The following is a 16,469-nucleotide window of genomic DNA, read 5'->3' as shown; positions in this document are numbered from 1 at the left end:
TTTTTCATCCACACTCAGTTGAATTCGCAATGGAATAATATTATGTATTAGGTGCAATCTGAGGGACTATAAACAGTGGCTGAGGGACTATAAACAGAGAGTAGATCAGCGTCTAGCTAGGGGACTATAATTAGGAAGTAGACTAGTCCAAATTTCCTCCAGATGATTTCCCTTATTTTGATGATCATTTCCCATCTTTTGGTATGGTAGTGCCTGTACTAAAACACAGGCAATATGCCAGCTTGAAGAGGGAATATTGTTCATGATGAGAAAATCAACCTTTGTTGTGTCTGTGTTCCTCAAGTTTACACACAGCCTGCACAATCTTTATTACCAGTGGACACTTACATAGATGTATAGATAAAAACCATGATTATAATATTATGCTATCAAATATTCCTAGTTCCCCTCTCACAATGTGGGTTACAATGACCTTAACAGGCTGTTCCACAAATGACTCCACACTTGTTCCTCACCTCCTCCCTCTGGTCAAAAAAAAAAGCCTACCTTCTATTTCTGAGGAGTGTCGAGTGAGAATTCATTCATGTAATATCTTCCTGGTTCAGCCAACCAGCAACACTAAAACCATACTTGGTGTACTGATCCAGATTTTGAGTATACTTGCTTGAAAAAATATTCAAACAATTTCTGGCAAGCCATGTGGCTCTGAATCTCTAATTATGCTCACATTCTAAATTCTAACTGTAAGATGCCTGCTCTCCTGTTATTCACTTCACTAAGAAAATAAACAGCTAACTTACTTACTTAGCTGTTTATTTTCTTAGTGAAGTGAATAGGGTGTGGGGATAATTATTGCCACATGGACTATCTTACATTGCCACAAGAACCATGCACTTATCATACCTCTTATAATACTTTATTGGTGTAGGTACATATCTATATGGTAGGTACCTACTAAAACGTCTACTAGGTGGTGTGTGATACTAGCATATGGGGGCACCTTAGCTCAATAGATTCAGTATCGTTGCATTTCTCAAGTGACTAACACATGAGATTACCTAGGTTTTGAGTTTCACAGGATATTTTTCATATTGGAATTTTCTTGGTTTTGTTCAACTGTTAAATAAATTGTTTCAAATTACCAACAGTTTACAGAATTACATGGGTAAGACGCCTACACAATTTTTAAACCTACCGCACAGGTACCTGTGGCTAAAGGTAAAGTCGTAAGAAGCGCTAGTTCCTTTTGAGCTTTTTCCCTGTTATAGAGTAGGTATAGATTGTATAGTTCTTCATCACACCAGTTGACACCAAGAACGATGTTTATATTGTTTTGAAAGATGGTGAGAGTATTCAGACTAGGCCAAGTACTCAAGCAAAAACATCAATTTCTTCATCACACCAGTTGACACCAAGAACGATGTTTATATTGTTTTGAAAGATGGTGAGAGTATTCAGACTAGGCCAAGTACTCAAGAAGCAAAAACATCAACAAACACTATGAGATATTATTACAAAGATAGTGCAATCAATTCAACCAGTTCAGTAGAACTTAACAAACGTATTAAGGTAGCATTTGTTCAAAATGACACTGAAAACCTTGCACATAAATGGGTCCAAGATATACAATTCTACAACTACATGGAAGAGTGGACCAATATTTCCATTAGACAGACGAATAAGTTTGATCAGAAACCTAATGTTGGAGAATATTGTGTACATTTCTATGAAGAAGCTTGGTGTAGAGCTAAAGTGATTCAAGTAGAACCTATCACTGTGTTCTATATTGACTATGGGAACCAAGGATTAGTCACAAATATTGAAGAACTCAAACCATTACCAAAGGAACTTTCTGCAGTTAAACCTCTCGCACATAAAATCAAATTTTTCTTTCAAAAAAATACAAAGGTGAGTTACAACTTTGGTGACACGTTAGATATTATACCTTTTGAAGTAAAAGACCACGTGCTGATTGTGTTGAAAGATGGTGAAATACTAACTGATGTGATCTCGAGAGTGTATAGAAGTCCAGTTCCTAATCTAGTATTGAACAAACCTGTTGAAGCAGCATGGGTTCAAGATGATGAATTTGACAATATGTATACTTGGGTGCAAGATATTTCTCGTGTTGAGTACACTGAGAAGTTTGCCCAAGTATTGAGTCATCTATCAGAAGAGTTTACACAGATTCCTCAGGTAGGAGATTTATGTGGCAAACTGTACGAGGAAATCTGGTGTCGAGCTAAAGTGGTTTCTCTCAAACCCTTGACTATTTTCTACATTGATTACGGAAATACAGAAAAAGTAAATAGTGTTGCTGATCTCAAACCTTTACCTAAAAATATTGCACAATATCCTGGCATTGCCTTCCGAATATTATTTGAAAAGGAAAAACCAAATCTTACATTTGGTGAATTATTTACTTTTACACCAATTTCACTAGTTGACAATGTTTACACTGCTTCTTTGCTGATCTCAAACCTTTACCTAAAAATATTGCACAATATCCTGGCATTGCCTTCCGAATATTATTTGAAAAGGAAAAACCAAATCTCACATTTGGTGAATTATTTACTTTTACACCAATTTCACTAGTTGACAATGTTTACACTGCTTCCATTTAATGTTTGATTCCAGAACTATTGACAAAACGTAAGAGAGAAAAGACTTAGTTTTTTGCTTGTATTATTTTTTGACATACTCATTGAACTCACAACAATGACCAGTTATTTATTGGTCTTTGATAGATAGGTAATATAGGTATTTATGGATATGACTTAAGTGAATCGTAAAGATAAACTTCGGAAATCTTGCTAGTAGATAATTCCGAAGTGTACTGTTAGTAGCATAATAATGATAAAATATTTTTATTACATACGAGTAATTACTTGATTTTTTTTATTATTATATTTTTTTTCTATTAAGAAAAAGGTGAAACGCCATTTTGATTTATGACCTAATTACATATTACACGTTTCACAATGACCAGTTATTTATTGGTCTTTGATAGATAGGTAATATAGGTATTTATGGATATGACTTAAGTGAATCGTAAAGATAAACTTCTGAAATCTTGCTAGTACATAATTCCAAAGTGTACTGTTAGTAGCACAATAATGATAAAATATGTTTATTACATACGAGTAGTTACTTAATTGATTTTTTTTTATTATTCTTATATTTTTTTTATATTAAGAAAAAGGTGAAACGCCATTTTGATTTATGACCTAATTACATATTACACGTTTTACCTTTTGTATGATTATGTTAAAGTTCAAACTGAAGACATTTTGGTAAGGCTTGTCTTGTAACGGTGGCATATAATCCCAAAGCCTATATTAGCATCATGAAGAATTATTTTTCCCATATATTGAGAATTTAGAAGACGTTTCTTCCGTTTGAGTTTAATTAGTTCTGGCCTGAAAGCGGGCCATTTTTTGTAACTTCTTTACTTCGTTCTTTTTTTTTCACTTTCATTTAATTGAAAAATATAATTAGTTACAATCATTTCGTTATACTGAACATGTTCTATTGTTACTAATATACCTAGTTATATCATGTTCCATTATACCTCGTTATATTACTAATATACCTAGTTATATCATGTTCCATTATACCTCGTTATATTACTAATATACCTAGTTATATCATGTTCCATTATACCTCGTTATATTACTAATATACCTAGTTATATCATGTTCCATTATACCTCGTTATATTACTAATATACCTAGTTATATCATGTTCCATTATACCTCGTTATATTACTTCCCATTCTCAAAACCATTCTTTCGTTTATCAATTTATTTACTCTTCTGAATCTTTACTTTCTCCTTGCGTTTTTTCACGTGCTTTTTGACCTTGGTTTTTCTTTTCTCCGCCTTCTGCTGTTTCACTTCTTGTTTTCTCAACTGGAAAAAAAGAGAAGAATTGGAGCAGTTGCAAATGGGTAAAAATTATAAATAAATGGTAGATTCCTATGTAAAAAGTTGGGAAAAATCCAAATCTGGGATCAAAACTCCGAAAAAATAACTGTAACAGGTCGAAAATTCAATTTTTATTTTCCGTTCTAATGAAAGAGTTCAAATATGTGTGACGTCAGACTTTACGCAGTTGTTTTTTTCGTCCGTTAGGTAGTACCACTAGGTCGCGGGTTTGATTCCCGCTCGGGGCGAACTTTACCCTAAACCGATGAGGTTCGTTCTTTATCCTATCCCATTCTCCTCTCTTCAATTTTGGACCATAAGACCTCCATTGGTAGACTTCCCTCTATCAATCAAACCTCTTCAAAAAAGCAAGGTAGTACCACTAGGTCGCGGGTTTGATTCCCGCTCGGGGCGAACTTTACCCTAAACCGATGAGGTTCGTTCTTTATCCTATCCCATCCTCCTCTCTTCAATTTTGGACCATAAGACCTCCATTGGTAGACTTCCCTCTATCAAACCTCTTCAAAAAGCATTTTTTTGGGGGTCAATTCTTGGAATCGAACCCGGAATCTTCTGAATGAGGACTGATTCTTACCTTCTTACTCTCGGCCGTTTCGTCTCGCGGGCGGGCTGAATTGACAAACTTGCTTCCCCTTTCCGTATGTGCAAGTAAAGAGTACTATTAAAAGTTGTCACTTAAATAACTGTTAGGTACAAGTAGGAATTCAGAATATTCAACAGAGATTATGGTAATTATGCAGAAGTCATGTCCGTGGAAAAGAAAAGCTCCTTTTTGTATTTAACCTAACCCTATATAATAACACTAATCACTGCTCCAATTGTGGAAACTCCTTCTTGTGTTTAACCTAACCCTATAATAACACTGGTCACTGCTTGTTTGTGCCAGTTCCTTTGGTAGCAATATTCCACGGACATGACTTCTGCACAAGTACCGAGATTTCCCCTTTCCTCTTCACTCCCAGAGTCAGAGTCTCCCTCACTGCTTTCTCCAGTTTCCTCATCATCTTTGTCCTGGGCTAGAAGTTCTGGTATGAGTTTCGGACCGGACAAGTCTGCATTGAGACCGACTATGTTCTGATAAATGAGGGTATTGGAGGAACCCTGGCCGGATTTGATCAGGTTAATATCACGCTCGAAGTCAACCACCTGGGGAGAGAGAATAATAATAATAGTGCTTATTTATACTGCTCGCATAGGACTGAAAAGTCCCTTCACTCCAGCAGTAGGCTACTACTGTTATTGTGGTCAAATTATATTGAGGATAAAATATTAAAATTCCAAACCTAGGCTGGGATTGAACCCACGCCCTCCTATTTACCAGGCGAGCGCCTTGACCACTACACCACCAAGGCAGGTGAGAGAGAATTCACGCCCTCCTATTTACCAGGCGAGCGCCTTGACCACTACACCACCAAGGCAGGTGAGAGAGAATTTGATGTTGAATGATTTTGCTTCTACGTTTTCTTCTTAAACTGCTTGTAAATCATACAACTTACATGAATAATAGTGCTTATTTATACTGCTCGCATAGGACTGAAAAGTCCCTTCACTCCAGCAGTAGGCTACTACTGTTATTGTGGTCAAATTCTCAAATTATATTGAGGATAAAATATTAAAATTCCATACCTAGGCTGGGATTGAACCCACGCCCTCCTATTTACCAGGCGAGCGCCTTGACCACTACACCACCAAGGCAGGTGAGAGAGAATTTGATGTTGAATGATTTTGCTTCTACGTTTTCTTTCGTACGATGAAACAGCTGTTATATTAGACTGTCTGTGTTGTAGTATGCTGATCCCGTAGTGTCCCTCATCAGATGAATGGGAATTTAAACTACTTGTAAATCATACAACTTACATACCTAATATAATTCAGACAGAAGCTGTAATATTTTTACCTGTCTCCAACAGATCACTGCTAAACTTGTGTGTGTTATACATAGGTACCTGAAGGGGTGAGCACTGACTCTTCCGGAGGTGCTGGGTTCGAGTCCCGGCCAGGACGGAAATTTTCTAACCGAACTGATCTGTACTTGGATAGGCATGGATGTAAAATGTGCTTTTTCAGGTTTGATGGGGGGAACTGTAACTGCTAAGGTCTTATTGTTCCGAAAGCGAAGAGAGAAGGAAGACAGGATAGGAGAAAGCCAGCCGTTCTGAGAACAAACATTATTCTTTCAGGATAAACTCCGTCCTGGGCGGAAGTTAACTAGGCTGGCAAAAATATAACTTTAAAAAATGCTTAAAGGGTTTTGCCTACTTTTTCAAAGGAGGTATACTCGTAATTCTCACCTCATTCAAAGTTTGTGGTATGTACGCCTGTCGAAACACCTCCTGTTCCACCTCCTCCTGCTGGGTGAGAGGTTCTTGTTGTGACGTCAGAACGGAAATCTTGTCCAGATATTCCTCCACCATGGTTTCCTCAATACTGAGGTCTGTGATGAAATCGAACAGCTGCTTCACGTTCATTACAGCTACTCCTTGCTTCTTGAAGAAATCTGAAACGAATGCGAACCACAGGGAGGGAAATTAATTAGAAGAGGGAATAGAAAAGAATATACCACGGTTGGTCCAGTGGTAACGTGCTTGCTTGCCATGCAGAAGGTCCCAATTTCCTCCAATAGCGAAGGTTGAGTGCGAAGGGCATCCCACTCGGAAAAGTTTGTTTAGCCAAAACCAGTTGGCCTCAAAGCGATCTTTCTAAAGCTGATTGAGAGGCCGACGACAAACGCCGACCCCATCTGAACATGGGAAAAGGCACGGTTGGTCCAGTGGTAACGCGCTTGCTTGCCATGCAGAAGGTCCCGGATTCGAATCCCACCATCGACAAAAATTTGTTCTCGTTTTTCGATTGCAAATATTTCAACGGGTTACTTTCTGGTGTTCTCGTGTTGAGCCAGCACCTAAATGGGAAGTATTGTGTCTCTTCTCGCCCATCTGATGAGAGGCATACTACGGGATGGGCATGCTACGACACAGGCCACAAGCGTGTAATGTAGCAGTTGTTCCATTGCTACGAAATAAAAACGGCGGTGGAACACTCATCTTAAAAAAAAAAAATACCCTGTTTATCCACTGAATAGGATTAAAAAATCCATTTACCTCAGCAGTCGCTAGCAGTCTTAACAAGCTATCGTGTATTAGATAGGATAGTCATACATGCAAGAAAGGACCTTGGGTTTCTACGACACAGGCCACAAGCGTGTAATGTAGCAGTTGTTCCATTGCTACGAAATAAAAACGGCGGTGGAACACTCATCTTAAAAAAAAGAAAAAAAAAAAAGAACTCGTACTTACTTGAACTTGTAAAGGCCGATAACATCAAAGTTCGAAAGCCTTTACGTAACGTACTATACGCTATGGCTCACGGGAGCTCAAATGATCACCCATCCGGATTCTAACCACGCGTAACGTTGCTTAATTTCGATGATCCATCGGTTACTGGTGCATTCACCGAGCTATCGCTGCGTACAGTGACACTCTGGTTTCACGGTAGGTAGGTACTTCCAGTAAAAAATTATGGCTAATGGAAATGAAAAAAAAAAGGAAGGAATAAAGAGGAATTTGTTGAAAAAGAGAGGAGGGAGGGTCTGGGAAGAGTAGGGGAAAGAAAAGGGAAATAGTAGAGAAGAAAGAGAGAGGTAAGAAAGCAAAAAGAGTGTCTCATTTTTGTTTCTTGAGCAGCTTGAACTTAGGTTTCCTCGTCAACATATCTACAGCACTTCGTTATTTATATCTTCGCTTCAGATCAAAAGAACCACGGACGTCTGTGGTTTATTTTTCCTATAAGCTAGCGTTCAACACTGGGTACAAACACGATATTGACCGAATCAATTTCCGAACAAACCCGAACACACTCGTTTCAGTTCGTATTTGAGTAGTGCGGTAAGGAACCACAGGAGCAGCACCATCGCTATCCCCAGTGTATAATGACACCCGAATACCGCACATAGGAGGATTGTATGGAACCCCAGCTTGAGAATAGTCGCCCACGAAGCGAAAGATCGCAAACTGAGGCGGGCAGGAAGCTGAATGGGGACTTTGGGAGCGGGAATGAAGGCCCAGGAATGAAGACGGTACTGATAGACGACACAAGGGGGCAGCAGTGTAGCGTGTAGAATCAGCGAGGGCAGACCAGACTCGCGTGAGTAGATGTCTTGGATTTGATCGTAGAACTGAGGGGAGAGAACAGTTTATAATTAATTAAGTAATTAGGGAAAATGACCTAATAGGCAACTCCGAGCATTTGAAAACAACATAATTAATTAATTATAAATTAATGCATAGGACATCTTTGCCAGCCTAGTTAGCTGCTTGGTTGGTAGCGCGTCTGCCTTGTAAGCGCTAGGTCGCGGGTTCGATTTCCGCCCGTGGCGGATTTTACCCCGCACGGATAATGTTCGCTCTCGGAACGGCTGGCTTTCTCCTATCCTGTCTTCATTCTCTCTTAGATTTCGGGACGATAAGACGTAAGCAGTTATAGTTCCCTCTGTCAAACCTCTTAAAAAAACATAAAGGTCGAACTGAAAACATCATCGATAGATTTGGATAGATGTGAATTTATTGTGAATCGCTGTGGATCGAAACCCTGTCGACTATGTTTGGACAAACCTTAAGAGCCCCTAGCTGAAGAAACTATCTTTTACTTACAGCTATATTGATTTGGCAGGACAAATAGTAGAACAGTTTGACTAGCCAGCGTATCTCACCACTACCGGGGGGTAGCAAGTCTGGATCTCCATCATACTTCATACGACGTACTCTCTCCTGCATTGACTTCAACGTGAGACTCGACTCCTAATCAGGGGAGAAAATGGGAATGCATTAATAAAATCTAAAAATCTACTCTAAGAGAGTAACAAAAAAATCATGAATTTATAGTGAAGGTGAAGGCCTCTTTATCACTTTCCATTGATATTAAAGTAATGAGAAAGTATTACAATAGGTCATTTTTTTTCAAGGTCACACCTATAAAATAAAAGTAAAGAGGTTTTTATAGAGGGAGTTATAATTGCTAATACATTTTTTTTTTTTTTTTATTATTATTATTTTAGCCAATCAGATTGGTTCGTAGAAGCTTAACCCATCCTTTAGGGCTGTTTGCCCCTACACCTAAGCCTCGGATTGGGCTTTTTTATGATCAGAATCATATTGCTTAATCCGAGAGTTAAACTTTGACCAAATTTAAACCTCAGATTGTGATCCTGGTCATTAATCCACCCTCATCCTCATGCTACGTTCACCCCTAGGTTCCACAGTGCTCGTCATGCAAGATACCCAGGGCAACGTGTTCGGAGCGTACACCCCGTCCGTGTGGCGTGAATCCAAAGCTTTCTTCGGCAGCTCCAAATGTTTCCTCAATGAAGTCGGTACTGATAGACGACACAAGGGGGCAGCAGTGTAGCGTGTAGAATCAGCGAGGGCAGACCAGACTCGCGTGAGTAGATCTCTTGGATTTGGTCGTAGAACTGAGGGGAGAGAACAGTTTATAATTAATTAAGTACTTAATTAGGGAAAATGACCTAATAGGCAACTCCGAGCATTTGAAAACAACATAATTAATTAATTATAAATTAATGCATAAGACATCTTTGCCAGCCTAGTTAGCTTGGTTGGTAGCGCGTCTGCCTTGTAAGCGCTAGGTCGCGGGTTCGATTCCCGCCCGTGGCGGATTTTACCCCGCACGGATAATGTTCGCTCTTGGAACGGCTGGCTTTCTCCTATCCTGTCTTCCTTCTCTCTTATATTTCGGGACGATAAGACCTTGGAAGTTGCTGTTCCCTCTGTCAAACCTCTTTAAAAAAAACCCCTAGCTGAAGAAAATATCTTGTACTTACAGCTATATTGATTTGGCAGGACAAATAGTAGAACAGTTTGACTAGCCAGCGTATCTCACCACTACCGGGAGGTAGCAGGTCTGGATCTCCATCATACTTCATACGACGTACTCTCTCCTGCATTGACTTCAGCGTGAGACTCGACTCCTAATCAGGTGAGAAAATGGGAATGCATTAATAAAATCTAAAAATCTACTCTAAGAGAGTAACAAAAAAATCATGAATTTATGGTGAAGGTGAAGGCCTCTTTATCACTTTCCATTGATATTAAAGTAATGAGAAAGTATTACAATAGGTCATTTTTTTTTCAAGGTCACACCTATAAAATAAAAGTAAAGAGGTTTCTATAGAGGGAGCTGTAATTGCGAAGAGAGAAGGAAGACAAGATAGGAGAAAGCCAGCCGTTACGAGAACGAACATTATCCGTTTAGGATAAAATCAGCGGGCGGGAATCGAACCCGCGACCTAGCGCTTACAAGTCAGACACGCTACCCACCAAAACTAGGTTGGCCAAATCTACATATATAACTTACCGGTAGAAACATGGAGTCAGCTTCCTCTTCACTCCCATTGGTCACATTTAGCCGGGGAGGTCCTGTAACCAGAGTGTTATCCAATGTATGGTCCAGGTTACACTGAGTAGATTCATCATAGGTTGAGTTGAAGGTGGGGGCAGAGGTTTGAGGTTGAGGAATCTGAAATATAAAAGGCAGTATGTAAATAGAGTCCCCCTAACTATTTGACTGTTGTATGGGCCATTTCACATCAATTTGTTATTTCCTTTGTTTGATAAAACAGGAGAATACCGTCCAAACATTTTCTTGCTCAGAAAATGTAATTTGGAGTTTTGTATTCTATTCACATCTGTACTGTATACGACATACTGTATACGACATACGACATGTTACAGCCGTTTTTATTTTGTAGCAATGAAACAACTGCTACATTAAAGGCATGTTGTGTGTCGTAACGTGCCCATCCCCTAGTAAGCCTCTAATCAGATGCGCGAGAAGAGACACAGCACTTCTCATTTATATGCTGGGTCAACACAAGAACACCAGAAAGTAACCCGTTGAAATAATTATGTGCAATCGAAAAACGAGAAACGTCATAAGGACACTTGTTAAAAAAAAAAAAAAAAAATGAGTGATTCACCGCCGTTTTTATTTTGTAGCAATGAAACAACTGCTACATTAAAGGCATGTGGTCTGTGTCGTAACGTGCCCATCCCGTAGTAAGCCTCTAATCAGATGCGCGAGAAGAGACACAGCACTTCTCATTTATGTGCTGGGTCAACACAAGAACACCAGAAAGTAACCCGTTGAAATAATTATGTGCAATCGAAAAACGAGTGCAAAATTTTTGTAGATCGTGGGATTCGAAGCCGGGTCTCCCGCGTGCAAGGCGAGCGCAGTGACCACTACGCCATGGGATCCGAAATTTCTTTATGAATCCATAATAGTGGAGGCCATCATAGTGTCTATCACATTTCATTGGTGAGGAATAATATTTTTTCCCCATGAGTTTCTTTATACTAATCCAATGCATAGTCGTCTCTGAAGGGACCAGGGAAACAAGAAAACAAAATCTCATTAGTTAAGATTACCAAATTTGGAGAAGATTACTTTTCCAAAACAACTGTAAGTTCCACAATGTTAAGTAATAATGATTCCCCCCAAAAAATGATTGTATAGAATTATAGAGTTCAATGGACAGGACTAACTTTTTATTATTATTTGTTTAAACTACCCTCTTGCTCTCAGGTTACGTTAACACAACCCGGAGTATCATCGAGACAGTCAAATACATCGAGAAGGAACTTCGTAGCATGGACGGTCTATTTATATTCGGTACTCCGGCCACATCAGTCATAGCTCTAGGCAGCGATGTGTTCCATATCTATCGACTATCGTCGGGTCTGAATAAACGAGGCTGGAATACCAATAGTCTGCAATTCCCGGTCGGCATTCATATATGCATCACTCACATGCATACACAACCAGGTAAAAAAAAAATAAATAGTTGTCTTAATTATAATTATCATATTTAATTTTCATCGCATTGTTTCATTATTACCATTAGATAATGTATTTGTTTACAAGTGCAAAAATAATTTGTAGTTTTAGGTAATGTAATCTGGTACCTCTTGTTTCAAGAGGCCTAATAGTGGGAACTGTCTTACGGTCCCAAAGTCAAAGAGAGGACAGGATATGTGGGAGGGAGTCCTTCCGAGAACGAACTTCATCTGTTTAGGTCAAAGTTCGCCCCGTACGGGAATCGCACCCGCAACTTAGCGCTTACAACGCAGACGCACTATTCTCCGAGCTACCTAGTCTGGCTAGGGCAGAAATCAAAAAGTCCAACTATGCCAACATCTGTGAAATATGGTAACAGTAATGCCGGTATAAGACCAGCCACATCAGGTATATCTGATGAATGACAGGCGGACCTTTGAATACACCAGTTCTCGTCCGATCACTGAAGTTAAGCAACGTTGAGCGTGGATAGTACTTGGATGGGTGACCACTTACCTCTATAAAACGCCGCTTCAAAGTCAGGATCCGGTGCGTTTTCCATGAGAATACATTTCGCTCGTCCACTATACAGGGTGATCTTGGGCGTCTTGGCCCTCACCAGGCCCACAAACCGGGCCGCATACATGTACTTCTTCCAGTGGGGCCGGGGCAAAGACTCGTAGGAGAATATCAGGTCTGCCCCCCCAGGGGGAAGGGGAGGTGGGGCGTCGCGCACGGGAACACCCCGACTAGAACCGCCTGGTGTGTACAACGCTACCTGGTGGAGAGAAACACAAGGTCAGTCTGTAGTCTAAAGCTGTGACCACACATGGTCGATCGATGTCGACTGAACCTTTTACACTGCCTCGACATTTCGACAACATAGATTCACCTCATCAATCGACGGCCGGTGGAATATGTTTGGACACAACACCGTAACACCAAATTTCATGAACAAAAATGGGGCTCAAGGGTAAAAGAACACTCAAACAAGCATCATTCAATAGGATAAGGAAAGTCGTGTGATGTTCACACCAGATTTTTTAATTACATTAACGGGGTTTGTCCTTTGACAGTCATTCTAATTAGTCAGAATGTAAATGCAAATGTAAATGTAAATGCAGTTTCTTTGTGTTATTGTCATTATGTCACAACTTTGGTGCTCACTGCAGCATTGTAGGATTTTCCCAATATCTCAATAATCCTAAAATCCAATGTTTACCTACCATGCTGGCACCGGTCGCTATGCGCATTTTTATGTCATAGCTATATAATCCTAAAATCCGATGTTTACCTACCATGCTGGCACCGGTCGCTATGCGCATTTATATGTCATAGCTACTCATTTTCCTCACGAGGCTGAGTGGGCCCCGCAACAGCCAGTCACGGAATCAATCATTTGCATGATACAAATTTCTTGACCCCGCCGGGAATCGAACCCGGGTCTCCCGCGTGCAAGGCGAGCGCAGTGACCACTACGCCATGGGAGCTGACTAATTAGTCAGAATGATGACTTCTTATTCCGAGTATCTGAGATATGGAGCTGATAAGAAAACTTCGACCTGTAACCAAAAAAGGCGAGAAGGCATTCCGGATATTTAGTCCGTTTACAGTTCATTTGTCTGTGTCGCACGAGTGATAGTCGTTCTAGTGTTTGAAACAGGAGTATTTTTTTTTTACGTAGAAACCGAACTTGGCGCATTCCAGCACCCACTTGCCTTATCACAACAAACTCACTATAATAATCATCATCAGAAGCCTATCTATTCGTACATGATTGTGTTTTATTGGCCACGAGGTGCATCATCCATGGGTTGCGTGATGGCGCTACGAGTGTTGACTTCCCTCTCCTCTAATCAGTTCGGTTTCCCCTCGGTATCGGCATAGCGACTCACATTTGGCAAATCAGCCCGACTCACACAAATCGTAAACACAGAACACACAAGCACACAGTTGTAAGCCGGCTCTGCTAAGTGTGTTACCGCGCTGTCTGATCTCAATACGACTCCTGTCTCAGCAACAAGAAAATTTACTGCAATTAAAATTACCGCATAGCAGTGTCCACATATTTGATTACGGAGCCCGATTTGGTGAGTTTGCATCCTGAAGGAAAGAAAAAGGATTTTTGACGTCCCTGTATAACTGTTGGGGTCCTTAGGGATAATCATACTAGTATTAACAGCCTATTGATCTCGGAAAGTTACTAGGTATGGGGGTTTTACCCTTCATTCGCCTCCTCACAATAAACCTCACCCACCCTGAACGAGGTCGGGAAAAGCTAGAACACGATTACCCAGGTGGTCACCCATCCGAACTTTAAAACCACGCGCAACACTGCTTAGTTTAAGTGATCCATCAGGAACTGGTGCATTCAGTAACAGTAATGCCGGTATAAGACCAGCCACATCAGGTATATCTGATGAATGACAGGCGGACCTTTGAATACACCAGTTCTCGTCCGATCACTGAAGTTAAGCAACGTTGAGCGTGGATAGTACTTGGATGGGTGACCACTTACCTCTATAAAACGCCGCTTCAAAGTCAGGATCCGGTGCGTTTTCCATGAGAATACATTTCGCTCGTCCACTATACAGGGTGATCTTGGGCGTCTTGGCCCTCACCAGGCCCACAAACCGGGCCGCATACATGTACTTCTTCCAGTGGGGCCGGGGCAAAGACTCGTAGGAGAATATCAGGTCTGCCCCCCCAGGGGGAAGGGGAGGTGGGGCGTCGCGCACGGGAACACCCCGACTAGAACCGCCTGGTGTGTACAACGCTACCTGGTGGAGAGAAACACAAGGTCAGTCTGTAGTCTAAAGCTGTGACCACACATGGTCGATCGATGTCGACTGAACCTTTTACACTGCCTCGACATTTCGACAACATAGATTCACCTCATCAATCGACGGCCGGTGGAATATGTTTGGACACAACACCGTAACACCAAACTTTATGAACAAAAATGGGGCTCAACCACTTTTTTTTTTCTTCGCTGATAAAGGAAGTTCGAAACACGCTGATTGCAATAGAAATGCTTAAAATTTCATTTGAGGCTTCCTAAGAGGAGAAATCTTCGTTTGAAAAGTGAAATATGTAAACTACATGTCTTCTTTTTTCAGGCGTGGCGGACAAATTCATCTCAGACGTACGGGAAGAACTCGCTATCATCATGCAAAACCCTGGTCTACAACTAGAGGGAGTCATGGCCATGTATGGCAAATCCCATTCCATCCCTGATCGTTCCATCATTGGAGATTTCACTCGCTACTACATCGATGCGACCTACTATACTCCGGACTGTGAGTCGAGTACACCAACCGCGGGGAAACAAAATGGCGTCGTGAAGAATGGAGGGGTTCCGGCTGTCGAGTGAAGCAACGTTCAGCATGGTGAAAATGTGAACGAGTGACCCTCTGTCGTCTTGGGGCCAATTCGGGGAAGGTTAAACTTTCCAGGTAAACCGTTTATGGTCAGGGCCACAGAGTTTAAACTAACTTTAAGTTTAACCCTTATCAAGATTGAGCGATATGATTGGTTGATTTCAAAATTTTCAACCAATCAGATTGTTCAAACGGTTTAACTTAAGGTGTAGCCCCGAATATTCCTACTTTACAAAACTGAGAGAAACAATTGAATTTTCATTTCATTAAAATAAACAAAAGTTAGAGTCATACAAAATATATTAAAGATTTGTGAAGTGTATTTACAGAAAATAAGGCATTCTGAAACTTAGAAAAAAATAGTATAACATTTACAATTTCTTTAATAACAAACTTACAAAACTGAACAATAAGGGCAGTTCGTCAAGCAACGTCAAAAGGCTATATGGGTATATGTACTTTGGTCATTGGCTAACTAAATCTGGAAGCACTCAGCCTCGTGACGAAATTATGGAAAACTGGTGATTCCAGCAACCTGGATAAAAACCTGATTTGATTTGATTTTTTTTTTTCGTAAGCAAAATAAACAGTCTCATTAAAAAGAGTAGGTCCTACTCTACGTCTTTCGATTCCCGCTCGGGGCGAACTTTCTCCTAAACAGATTAGGTTCGTTCTCGGAACGGCTAGCCTATGGGGCTATAAGACCTCTGTTACAAAATACACATAACTTAGTCAGTTTTCATCAAGCAGTGAAAAAGAAAAGTTATGATTTATGTATTTTAACTTGATTGAATGCAATTCATTAATATACAAAATTAAGGAGTACATATTGCACTTGTCATACATACATGTTAATATTACATACTCGTAATATGTGATCCACCCTTTTTTACATTCCGTTTAATTTTACAACCATTTTTAAAAATCATCTTGTTTATTTTATCTTTATCATCTACAACATTTTTTTTAAGATCTTTATTTTGTTTATTTTCTTTACTTTTGTGGTTTCGTATTAGGAATTTTCGTAACCGCAGAAGGTTGTGACCTGAATTGTATTCTGAAACTAGGTAGATTTTATTCTGAAACTTCATCAGTTTATATTTTATATATTTTTGTAACAAATAAAATTACGAAGAGAACCAATATTAATTTTACTCGCCGAATTCTTTATTTTCACACTTTATCCCAAAGAGATAAGGTTCGTTCTTGGAACGGCTCGCTGTCTCCTACCCTGTCTTTACTTCGATTTCGGGATGATAAGAACTCCGTTGTTAAGGTGTGTCCAAACATAGTCGATCGACGAAGTGAATCTATGTTGTCGAGGCAGTGT

The 16,469-nt window shown here is 40.1% G+C and overlaps 3 protein-coding genes and 1 long non-coding RNA gene across 4 annotated transcripts in view; 1 reads left to right on the top strand and 3 right to left on the bottom strand.

The window, feature by feature from the left end:
- The window catches only part of LOC103505843 (sphingosine-1-phosphate lyase), a 36,819-nt gene extending 20,526 nt beyond the window's left edge, over positions 1-16,293 (top strand). Inside the window, exons 7-8 of the mRNA XM_008470208.3 lie at positions 11,508-11,747; positions 14,879-16,293. Of these exons, the coding sequence (XP_008468430.1) occupies positions 11,508-11,747; positions 14,879-15,132 (494 nt within the window). The 3' untranslated portion in view covers positions 15,133-16,293. The remainder of the gene's footprint in view (positions 1-11,507; positions 11,748-14,878) is intronic.
- Positions 1,424-2,935, bottom strand: LOC113466025. Its single transcript, XR_003390568.1, has 2 exons — positions 2,449-2,935; positions 1,424-2,296 (listed from the first exon to the last, which is right to left on the bottom strand). It is a non-coding gene; the product is annotated as an uncharacterized LOC113466025 (long non-coding RNA).
- On the bottom strand, positions 3,751-6,406 carry LOC103505842 (serine/threonine-protein kinase RIO1-like). Its single transcript, XM_008470207.2, has 4 exons — positions 6,200-6,406; positions 4,847-5,054; positions 4,483-4,535; positions 3,751-3,872 (listed from the first exon to the last, which is right to left on the bottom strand). Exons 1-4 carry the CDS (start codon positions 6,374-6,376, stop codon positions 3,765-3,767), a joined length of 546 nt encoding a protein of 181 aa, XP_008468429.1. The 5' UTR covers positions 6,377-6,406; the 3' UTR covers positions 3,751-3,764.
- LOC113466023 lies at positions 7,558-10,495 on the bottom strand. Its single transcript, XM_026821075.1, has 3 exons — positions 10,278-10,495; positions 8,558-8,704; positions 7,558-8,082 (listed from the first exon to the last, which is right to left on the bottom strand). Exons 1-3 carry the CDS (start codon positions 10,287-10,289, stop codon positions 7,738-7,740), a joined length of 504 nt encoding a protein of 167 aa, XP_026676876.1. The 5' UTR covers positions 10,290-10,495; the 3' UTR covers positions 7,558-7,737.
- Positions 16,294-16,469: the final 176 nt, after the last annotated feature.

The sequence above is a fragment of the Diaphorina citri genome, unplaced genomic scaffold (assembly GCF_000475195.1).
Source record: "Diaphorina citri unplaced genomic scaffold, Diaci psyllid genome assembly version 1.1 scaffold199, whole genome shotgun sequence".
Classification (NCBI taxonomy): Eukaryota; Metazoa; Arthropoda; class Insecta; order Hemiptera; family Psyllidae; genus Diaphorina; species Diaphorina citri.
This window is presented reverse-complemented; position numbering and strand designations above follow the sequence as displayed.